This window comes from Trichechus manatus, unplaced genomic scaffold (assembly GCF_000243295.1).
Source record: "Trichechus manatus latirostris isolate Lorelei unplaced genomic scaffold, TriManLat1.0 scaffold00053, whole genome shotgun sequence".
Lineage (NCBI taxonomy): Eukaryota > Metazoa > Chordata > Mammalia > Sirenia > Trichechidae > Trichechus > Trichechus manatus.
This window is the reverse complement of record NW_004443989.1, coordinates 12,159,422-12,170,796: the sequence shown is the minus strand read 5'-3', so window position 1 is coordinate 12,170,796 and position 11,375 is coordinate 12,159,422. Positions and strand designations below refer to the sequence as shown.

General features: G+C 45.6%; 1 protein-coding gene across 14 annotated transcripts in view; it reads left to right on the top strand.

Annotated features, from left to right (window-relative positions):
* Positions 1–11,375, top strand: part of ANKRD11 (ankyrin repeat domain containing 11) — a 280,415-nt gene that overhangs the window by 221,470 nt on the left and 47,570 nt on the right. For 10 of the 14 annotated variants that reach the window (XM_023732567.1, XM_023732570.1, XM_023732575.1 and 7 more), the window contains one exon: positions 8,485–8,628. In XM_023732567.1, coding sequence (XP_023588335.1) covers positions 8,542–8,628 — 87 coding nt within the window. In that variant the 5' untranslated portion in view covers positions 8,485–8,541. Of the gene's footprint in view, positions 1–8,481; positions 8,629–11,375 lie in introns of all 14 variants that reach the window. The other 4 variants (XM_023732580.1, XM_023732579.1, XM_023732577.1 and 1 more) reach the window with 1 other exon arrangement.

Below are 11,375 nucleotides of genomic sequence, written 5' to 3'. Positions count from 1 at the left end.
CTTTGTAGATGACTTCGTTTATCCCTAGCCGCTCTTAAAATTCTCTCTTTATCTTCGGTTTTGGCAAGTTTGATTATAATATGTCTTGGTGACTTTCTTTTGGGATCTACCTTACGTGGGGTTCGATAAGCATGTTGGATAGATATCTTGTCATCTTTCATAATATCAGGGAAGTTTTCTGCCAACAAATCTTCAACAATTCTCTCTGTATCTTCTGTTATCCCCCCCGTTCTGGTGACGTTCTGGTGACTCCAGTCACTTATAGGTTATTCTTCTTGGTGAGAGTCTCACATAATTCTTAGGGTTTCTTCATTTTTTGCAATCCTTTTATCTGATATTTCCACAAATAAGTTGGTGTCAAGTGCTTTATCTTCATTCTCACTAATTCTGACTTCCGTTGCCTCAGTTCTGCTCCTGTGACTTTCTATTGAGTTGTCTAATTCTGAAATGTTATTGTTAATCTTCTGGATTTCTGATTGCTGTCTCTCTGTGGATTCTTGCAGCCCGTTAAATTTGTCATTATACTCTAATCTTTTTAATTTCCTCTGTTGTGTGTTCTGTGTTTTGCTTAATTTCCTTCCTAATTTCTTAAAGAGTTCTGTATATTAATCTTTTGTATTCTGCCTTTGGTAATTCCAAGAAATTTTCCTCCTCTGGAAAATTTCTAGATTCTTTATTTTGGGAGCTTGCTGAAGCCATCTTGGATTGCTTCTTTATGTGACTTGATACTGACTGTTGCCTCCGAGCCATCAATAAGTTATTATATTTATTTATTTTATGTTTGCTTACTGTGTCCTAGCTTCCTGTTTTGTTTTGCTATACCCAGATAGGCTGCTTGTATGAGCTAGTTTGATTATTGGCACCTTTGAAGCTCTAATGTCCTGTCACCAGGTGGTTAGATCTGTTACTAGGTATGTGAGCTCAGGAGTCTGCCCACTCCTCCTGTAGGATTCAGCTCAGGTGCCCAGGTAGATAGCCACCAAGTGTGTGGTGTAGGCTCTCACTTAGTCCTAGACAGGCATGGGTGATTGGTGTAGGCACAGGCATCTGGCTGCAGCAGGGGGACACACTCTGAGCAAGGCAGGGGTCTGACGGCTGCCCCCGCATGTCCAGGAGGAAGGCGTGTCCCTGTTCCCTAGAGCACGTAGGTGGGTGGGTTTTGCAGCTGGACTATGAACACCTAATGCTGTTGGCTGTAAGGACTGGGGGGCACCTCTCGCAGGTGGCTACATGGCGTGGATGGAGCCACCGCTCCTCAGGCCCCTGATTTGGGTAGGTGAAGAACCTGCCACTTCAAAGCTGAAACAGTTGAATTTAGACTTCCGGTATATACCCTGTTGTACTGTGGTAATGAGGGCCTACGCTGTTGAGATGGGCCCACACAAGTCTATGCAGGGGGAAAGGTGCTCAATGTCCGTGGATCTCTTATGCCTGTGCCTAGGCAAAGGAGCTGCGCCTACCGCGGGTTCCTGGCTTAGGAGAGCTGGCAGTTTATTTCTTCACCTGTTTGTTAATTTGTTCATTCTCTAAGGGAGGGAGAATGGCTCTGGATGTGTGATGGATCCTGCTTCCGGCCCAGGGGACTCGGCAATTGCTGAAGCTGGTCCGGGACCCAGTGTAGAGCAGGGAGCGGGGAGGTAAATGGGAGGGAGGTTTTTCCCTAAGGGAGGTATTTTTGATCCACGCGGTAAGTTGTATGCAAATACTTATCTTTGCCGATTAGGGCTGCGTCTCACTGGTTCTGGGTGGCCGTGTAGACTCTCGGCGCTGGTTCACTCTCAGTTCAGAAAACGCATCTCCCGAGCATGGCTCCTTGCCTGCCTCACTGCTCACCCACGAGCTGCTCAGGCCTGAAGGGCTCAGGCTCTCACTGGTCAGGTCTGGCAACTCCTCACTGCTTCTGAACCGTCTCTCCCTCCCCCTGCCACTCAGTCCTGTTCCTCAACTCTGCCTTTGATGTTCAGGGCTCCCAGATGGCTATATATAATCAAATCACTTGGTTTTTTGGGTCTTTGTTGTAAGAGGGTCCACCGGAAGCATCTGACTACTCCTCCATGTTGGCCCCGCCTCCTACTCTTGAGTTTTCTGGAGTATGTTTGACAGTTGAAGCAAAAATTATAACACTAATGTGGTTCTGAATTTATGTAGAGGAGATATTTAAGATGTAAAGGGAGGTAACGTTTCTATATTTTGCTCAAACTGGTAAAACGACATCAGTAGACTGTGAATTAAGTTATGTATATATAATGTAATACTTAGAGCAACTACTAAAAAAGCTATACAAAGAGATACTCTCAGAAACACTACAGATAAGTCAAAAGGGAATTCTGAAAAAATGCTCAAGTAACCGGTAGGAGGGCAGAAAAAAGAAAACAGAGAAACAAAAATGAGTACAAAAAAGAAGATAAAAAAGTGAAATGGCAAGTGTAAGCCCTAACATATTAATAATTACATTAAATGTAATTGGCTAAATATACCAGCTAAAAGATAGGTATTGGCAGATTAGAGTTTAAAAAGACACCATACAATACCTCTTTTCAGCAGTTGAAAGAACTAGACAGAAAATCAGCAAGGGTATAGAATAACTGAACAATACAATCAACCAGTAGGACCTAATCGACATTTACTGTATTTTTACGCAAATAGTGCATGCCTTCTCTGTTTGCCAGCCATGTCCTCCCCACATAAGGTATTTTCGTAAGTGTGCTATGCTGATTTTTTCCACAGCAACATGTAAAGAAATTGGCATAGCACTGCTTATGAAAATACCTTATTGGGGGAGGGTGCAGTTGGCAAACAAACATAGAAGGCACACACTATTTGCGTACAGGTACGGTATAGAATACTCCACCCGACAATAGCAAAATATACATTCTTTTCAATTGCCCATGAAACATTCACCAAGATAGACCATATTGTGGGCCATAAAATAAACCTCAACCAATATCAAACCAAACCCATTGCTGTTGTGTTGGTTCTGACTCACAGCAATCTTATAGGACAGAATAGAACTGCCCCAGAGGGTTTCCAAGGCTGTAAATCTTTATGGAAGCAGACCACCACATCTTTCTCCAGCAGAGCGGCTGGTAGGTTTAAACCACTGACCTTTTCAGTTACCCGAGCGCTTAACCACTGCACCAACAGGGCTACCTTCAACCAACTTAAAAGGATTTAAGTCATACAAGAGTGTGTTCTCTGGCCACAGTGGACTCAAATTGGAAATTAATAACAGAAAGATAATAGAACAATCTCCAAACGCTTGGAAACTAAACAGCATACTTCTAAATAATCCACAAGTCCGTGAAAATACAACATATCAAATTTGTGAATCCAGTTAATGCAGTAAACACTAAACACATGTATTAAAAAAAAAAGGGAAAGTCTCAAATCAGTACTCCGAGCCTCCCACCTTAAGAACCTAGGACACCAGCAACAGAGGAAGGAAATAATAGAGCAGAAATAAAAAATTGAAATCAGAAAAACAATAGAGAAAATTCAGTGAAACAAAGAGATGATTCTTTCAAAATGTTAATGAAATTGACAAACCTCTAGCAAGACTGAAAAAAAAGACACAGGTTAGCAGTATCAAGGATGAAAGGTGATACCACCCACTACAGACCCTGAAGACACCAAAAAAGAATACTACAACTCTGCATATATAAATGTGGCAACTCAGACAAAATGGACCAGCTCCTTGAAAATCACAAACTGTCACAACTTACTGAATATGGGATAGATTATATCTATTGAGGAAACTGAATTTGGGGTTTTTAACAAACCCAAAAAAGGGATGATCAGGCTCAGATGGTTTCACTGAAGAATTCTACTGAACATTTAAAAAATTATCACCAATTCTACACAGTCTCTTCCAGAAAATAGAAGGGGAGGGGACATTTCCCAATTTATTTTATGAACTCTGACACCAACGACAGTATAAAAAAAGAAAACTGCAGACCAGTACTCCTCATGAATATAGATGTAAAAATCCTCAGTAACTTAATAACAAATATAGTTTAGCAATATGTAAAATGACCATGTGGGGTCCATTCCTGGATGCAAGGCTAGTTCAGTATTTAAAAATCAGTCAGTGTAATTAACTTGATCATGAACTGAAATATAATACGTAAAACTAAAAAACTTTTTGGAGAAAATCTTCAGGATCTGTGGCTAGACCAAGTTCTTGTTGACAGCAGAAGCACCATTTCTAAAAGCAAAAATTGGTAACTAGGCCTCGTCAGAATTAAAAGCTTTTGCTCTGCAAAGGACCCTATTAAGGAGATGAAAAGACGAGCTACAGAGTGGGAGAGAGTATTTGTAAACCACACGTGACAGAAGACTCATATCTAGAATATATAAGGAACTCGTAAAACGAAACAGTTTAAAAAAGCAGACAGTCCAATTAGAACATGGTAAAAAAAAAAACATGAGCCATTTCACCAAAGAGGATACACAGATGGCAAACAATAAGCACAGGGAAAGATGTTCAACATCGCTAGCCGTTAGGAAACTGCAAATTAAAACCACAATGAGATACCACTACAAACGTATGAAAACAGCTAAAATAAAACAGTGACAACACCAAATGCTGGTGAGTATGGGGAGAAGTGGGATCTTTTGTACGCTGCTGGTGGGAATATAAAATGATACAGCCATGCTGGAGGAGAGTTTGGCATTATCTTCAAAAAATAAACACGCGGCTGTCATACCACCAGCAGTTACACTCCTGGGCATTTATCACAGAGAAATGAGAACATGTTCACATAAAAACCTGTACACAGATGTTCGCAGCAACTTTACTGGTAATCACCAAAAGTTGTAAAGATCACAGATGTCCTTCAATGTTGGAATGGCTAAACTGTGAAATGTCCGCCCATGGAATATTACTCAGTAATGAAAAGGAACAAAATACTTGGACAATTTAGATGGATCACAAGGGGATTATGTTGAGTTAAAAAAGTGAATGCCAACCAAAAAGTTCCACATTGTATGATTCCATTTATGTAGCATTCTTAAAATGACAAAATTATAGAGATGTAGACCCTGTTAGTGGTTGTCAGGCATTAATGAGGGGTGTGGAGATGGGAAGGAAGTAGGTGTGGCTATCTAAGGACATCTTGAGGCATCCTAATGATGAAATAGTATTTTTACTGCATTGATGGTGATTTTCTGGTTGTAGTGTTGTACTATAGTTTTGTAAGATGTTACCATTGGAGGAAACTGAGCAAAGTGCACAAGGATCTCTCTGTATTATTTCTTACAGCTGCATGTGAATCTACAGTTATCTTAAAAGAAAAAGTTTAATTAAAAATTTTAAAAGGGAGGTAATGGAACTGTGATAAGTGACATGGCAAAAGCCTGCCATTCAGTGACAATGATTTATGCACACATTTAAGTGCAGTTCCAACTCTTAACTTTGACAGTGGTTAGAGAGTATCAACAGTAGAATGTCCCTATTATAAATGTAAATAATAAGCCAACATATGGACAACTTCATATTGCTAATATATTTTAAAATATGTGACACCCCCTCACCCTAGTCTGCCAAAGAAGAAGTGAAACCTATGTTAAAAAGGATTGTGGGCAACAGTCGTTTGTTTTCGGCTCTGAACATTGGTTCAGTCTTTTTGGAGAACAACTTGGTAATTAATATGTAACGAGAGTTATGACATAAGAAAATAATACAAAAAAGATCTGAAGTGAATGTATACAAAACTGTTCTTAGCAGTACCACTCATAGCAACCCTATAGGACAGAGCAGAACTGCCACAAGGAGCACCTGCCAATCTTTTGGTTAGCAGCCGTAGCGCTTAACCACTACACCACCAGGGTTTCCAGTACCGCTCATAGTAAGCATAAAAAAGAAGAAGAAAGGCCTGCCCTGGTGGAGGACTGGAAAGGGAGCCACACACAGGGACACCTCCCCAGGAGGTGATCACACGTGTGCAGAGCTGGGGAGAGCATATGAAGGGCCCAGCGGCCATAGCAAGTGGCCCACGGCCTCCAGAGGGCTGTGCGTCGTCACCTGGGTACAGCCACATCAGGGGCGTTGACACCTGTGAGGCAGACTGAAAACCCAGCAATAGTGTCTGCTCTGGCCTCATGTCAAGTGAGCAGACAGGGTGTGCTTTTTTGTATCTCATTGTGGTCTCCTCACAAAAGTGAGGAGCCAAGTAGTGTGGAGGGCGGGGAGGGCTGCCCCTTGGCCCCCTCTGAGTGCGTCCCTGCTACACACTTCATGTCTCTCTGTTTCTTGGCTTTCCAGTTGACTGGGGAAAAAGTTTAAAGTAGCTTTATTTCTGCTTTCCAATGGTGCAGAAGTACGAGCGCACATGCCAGGTATCCTGGCCTCTGGTATTGTCTGTGCTGCTCCTGGGCTTTCTAAGCACTTTCTGTAGTCCTGTCTGGGTTATGTATTTTGTGCTGCTGTGCATGCACATGCTCTCTGTATACAGTTTGCCTTTTCTCCTGTGAATTTGGTGTGGTGCTCTCATCCATAGCCTGGCTGGGTGCGGTCTGGGCCGGCCTACCCCTCTCCTCCAGTGCTGTGCTTGGCTGCATCTCTGGCTTCCTGCCCCGTTTAGCACCTTTCCTTCTCATGGTTTCTCTTGACGTGTCGCCCTATGTGATTAGCATTTTCTTGTCTCCATTTGTGTGACTCTGTGAACTTTTGTGCACTGTGTGCTTGTGAGAGCAACGTCCAGCTGTGGGCCCAGGAGCGCTGGGGGCTTTGTAGGCCAACAGGTTCCCAGAGCTCCTGGTGAGACAGGAGGGAGGTGGAGGTCTGGGAGTAGTCAAGACTGGAACAGGCGGGGATGCAAGCAGCTGAGCATCATCTGGACTTGAGTAGGCGTCAGGTGGGGAAGGCCAGGTATATACCAGACCTGCCACAGTGCTGTGTGTAGACAGATTGTCCTGGGCACACAGGCCTTCTGGGGCAATCCTGGGCACACAGGCCTTCTGGGGCAATCCTGGGGATTCCTGAGAAATGTAGGGGCCCACACCAAATGCCACTGATGGCTCAGGCCCCGGGTGACATGGGCGGATGCCTCCAGTGTGCCCAGTGGACGTTCTGGTGCTACTCTCAGGACTTCCTCAGAGCAGCCATGTGGCTGTCCCCATACATTTATTGGGAGTGCTTGGTGTATTTCGGAAAGCGGAATGATTTTGGTCATGAACTTCTGTGTCTGGGAGATTGGAGCAGGTGAGCGGGTGTTTCACGTGATGGTCGGGTGCACACGGATGTCATGGACTGTGCCTGCACCAGGCTGCGTTGTTCGTGTCCCCTCATGTGGTCACAACTACAAGCTGCTTGGTAGGAGGCATGAAGGCGCTGGGGCAGCCACAGAACAAGTGTGGCCTCTGACCACTGCAGAACAGTGGCCAGAGCTGGCTGGGGCGTGTTGTGTGCATGGATGGAGCTCTTGGTCATGAGGCCAGAAGAGCTCAGCTGGCTGAGCAGACCCTTCGTACTACAGCTGTGACATTCTTGTCCCTCTTGTTTCTACCTCGTGGAGAGCAGATTCCATTACTGTTGGTGTTGCCCTTCTGAGTGGTGTGATTCAGCATGTCCTTCCTATGCCCAGGCTCTTTGTGGTGACAAGCCAGGTTCCAGCGTGTGTTTGTGAGCTGCTCCGGGCCCTGGGTAAGCGGCTCTTTGAGCCTTGGTTCTCCTTGGGCTGAGGCTGCCAGGAGATCTCAGGAGCCCATCTCTACCTCAGAACAGCTGCTTCCCATTTTTGCACAATTGTGATTTGCAAACAGCTGGTTATTCTTATTTATTTTTTAATTTTTTAAGTTTTTTTTTTTTAATCGTACTTTAGATGAAGGTTTACAGAACAAATAGCTTCTCATTAAACAGTCAGTACGCATATTGTTTATGACAATGGTTAACAACTTCACATGTCAACACTATCCCTTCTCAACCTTGGGTTTTCTGTCACCAGATTTCCTGTCCCCTCCTGCCCTCCAGTCCTTGTCCCTGGACTGTTGTGCCCCATTAGTCTCATTTTGTTGTATGGGGCTGTCCAATCTTTGGCTGAACAGTGAACCTCGGGAGTGACTTCATTATTGAACTAAAAGGGTGTCTGGGGGCCATACTCTTGGGGTTTCTCCAGTCTCTGTCAGGCCAGTAAGTCTGGTCTTTTTTGTTGTTGTTTATTGTTGTAGTTGAAGTGAAAGTTTACATTTCAAGTTAAGTCTATTATACAGAAATTTATACATACATTGTCATGTGACCTAATTGCTCTCCCTATACTGTGACAGCGCACTCCTTTCCACCCGATTTCCCATGTCTGTTCAACCAGCTCCTAATGCTCTCTGCCTTCGCAAGTCTTGTCTTTTTTTGACAGCTGGTTACTTTTAATTCATTCTGTTGGGTAAGGTAACTAGCTACTGATTCTTATATAGATAAGAACAAGATTGGCAGAGTTTTGTGCCTTCTCCTTGAGTGTGACGATTGTAACTCTGTGTCATCTCTTGAAGCAGACGGTCGACGATGAGGCGATAGCAGTGTAAATGAAGATCACATGAGGGAGCAGAACGATGCCCAAGGGTGGGTGTTCTAAAACACCACAGCCAGAAGAATTTTCTCTCAGCAACGACATGGTGGAGAAACAAACTGGGAAAAAGGTAAGGCTCACGTTCATCTCAACTTGGGGTCCAGGGATGCAGGCTGCACACTCAAAGGGTATGGACCCTTGCGCTAGCCCTGTGTTGCTCTGTAAGGCGATCGGAATCACATCCTTTATCAGCCACTTTTTCTGGCCTCTTTGCAGCCAGAGGGGCTCAGGTGCCATGGTTTGAGTGGGCGTGACACAGTGATCTTTCCAAGAGAGGCCTTGCTTCCTTTAAGAGAACCAAAGATAAGCTTTAGGTAATAGATTATGGTACAGAAATTATTCTCTGAGGTTACCGGGGTTTGCCCTCAGGTTTCTGCTCCCCAGGACCACAGGATTTCTGTCATGGTTTTCAGTGCCTGAATCTGACATGTAGCCACATTTGCACTGCCCTGATAGAAACGCTGCTGCATGTTTTACTTAGAGTTTGGCCTATTATAAAACAGAAAGCAGCAAATCGAGATCCCGGCACCACCCTGGGCCTGGGGCACACTGTTCTTTCCAGTGGAGCAGTGGGCTCCCAGTGAGTGCCGACTGGAGTCGAACAGATGGGTGTAAGGTCAGACTCTGTGACAGTGGACAGATTGGTGTCTGCCCTGAGCCTCAGTTTCTTTGTCTGTGGAATTGGAGCAAGAACACTGTGGTAGGATTTGTGTGGTATGCTGAGTGGCGTGTGTGCCTGCGTGGCAGCACCAGCCATGTCCCCATCCTTGTCTTGACCTTTCCTTGCTGCCACTACCTGCCCACTCCCTGGTGTGCCCCTGTGACAGGCCACCCTTCCTGGGTTGTCTAGATTCTCAGGCCCCTCGCTCGGTACTCAGTGGTGTGGGGGTAGGTCACCTCACGCAGCTCCCTTGTTGTCAGTCCTTTCCAGCTGCTTCCTCCTTGGCCTCCACTCCTGGCCTCATTTGTCCTGGCGCATGGACTGTGAAGGAGGTTTCAGGATGGCTGCCAGCTAGCTTCTGACCACGCTTTTGGCTCCTGCTTGAGTCCACCGCAGTTTCTCTGGTGCTGTTCTGTGTGGGGTGTGGTACAAGGGTCAGCATGTGCATCACATGTGAAAATCAGTCAGTAGAACAGAACAGGACTGGGTGTGTGTGCTCCACCAGTTCTGGGGAGCCTGCAGCATGGAGTGGCCAGGGTAGGTTGAGTCTGAGGCTTGTGCCTAGTTGGCACCACATGCCACTGAAGCATGCATAGGAGTTGGTGTGAGAAGGAGAGGGTGGAGAGTCTGGGTTCAGAACTTGAAATAGGATGTGCAACTAAGCCTGTGAGGAAGTGGAGCTGGCCCAGGCAGGTGGATGCATGGCGTGTACAGGGAGGATGTGGGGTTCGGGCCATTGCCTGGGGAGGGGGGTGCTCAAAGGAGATGGAGGAGACCCCTGGCACCTGCTGGAGACCCTGTGGAGTATGCCTCAGCATCTCCCCTCCTCAGGGTTGGCAGCCTCAGGAGAAGGAGCAACAGGAGCTTCAGATGGCCATTTCCACTGGCACAGGTGTCAGCAGAGTGGAATGCAGGGCTGGGTCCTGTCCTGCATAACTTAGGACTGAGGCCCAGGTCCTACTGCTCTCTGGAGTTCATCTTTGATTGACTCTCAAAAACATACTTGTTCTCATTTTTAATCAGTAAAGAACAGTGTGCATATGTTACGAGTTTATGGATTACCCCAGGTTTTAAAGAAGGAGCTCCAGCTTCAGTGGTCAGTGGAGTAAGCATGACTTCCTTCTTTCTGACTGCCCCTGGTACCTCAGGGGGAGAACTTGGCCTCAGAATGTCTTTGGTCACCTGGTATGGCCCCAGGCCCTTCTTGGCATGTGCAGTGCAGTGAATTGCTTTTATATGGCCCTTCTATCCATGGTCTTATGACTCCCATGGAATGATTGGGTGGGGCAATGCAAATAAGGTGCATGGAGCCCTTGTAGGGGATTGGTCAGTTTAAGCCACTAGGCTTAAAGAGAGCCAGTTCCAGAGAGCAAGGGGGGACCTCACTGTCATCAAGAAGAAGAGCTAAATTGCTGGGTAGAGGGCTGGGGGGACCATGGTCTCAGGGAACATTTAGCTCAGTTGGCATAACACAGTTTATAAAGACAATGTTCTGCATTCTACCTCGGTGAGTAGTGTCTGGGGTCTTAAAAGCCTCTGAGCAGCCATCTGAGATACTCCACTGGTCTCACCACTTTGGGAGCAAGGGAGAATGAAGAGAACAGGGTACAAGGAAAAGATGAGTCCGAAGGACTAATGGACCACAGCTACCATGGCCTCCACAAGACTGAGTCCAGTACAGCTAGATGGTGCCTGGCTACCATCACTGACTGCTCTGACCAGGATCACAACAGAGGGTCCTGGACAGAGCTGGAGAAGGACGTAGAACAAAATTGTAACTCACAAAAAAAGACCAGATTTACTGGCCTGACAGACTAGAGAATCCCCGAGAGTATGGCACCCAGATACCCTTGTAGCTCACAGGTGAAGTCACTCCCGAAGTTCACCGTTCAGCCGGGGATTGGACAGCCCTATAAAACAGAACAGTACTAATGAGGCACAGCAGTCCAGGGACCAGGACTGGAAGACAGGAGGGGACAAGAAAGCTGGGGATAGGGAACCCAAGGTTGGGAAGGGACAGTGTTGACGTGTCGTGGGGTTGTTAACCATTGTCATAAGGCAATATGTGTACTGACTGTTTAATGAGAAACTATTTGTTCTGTAAACCTTCATCTAAGGTACAAAAAAGGGAAAGAATTATCTATGTGAGATCAAAC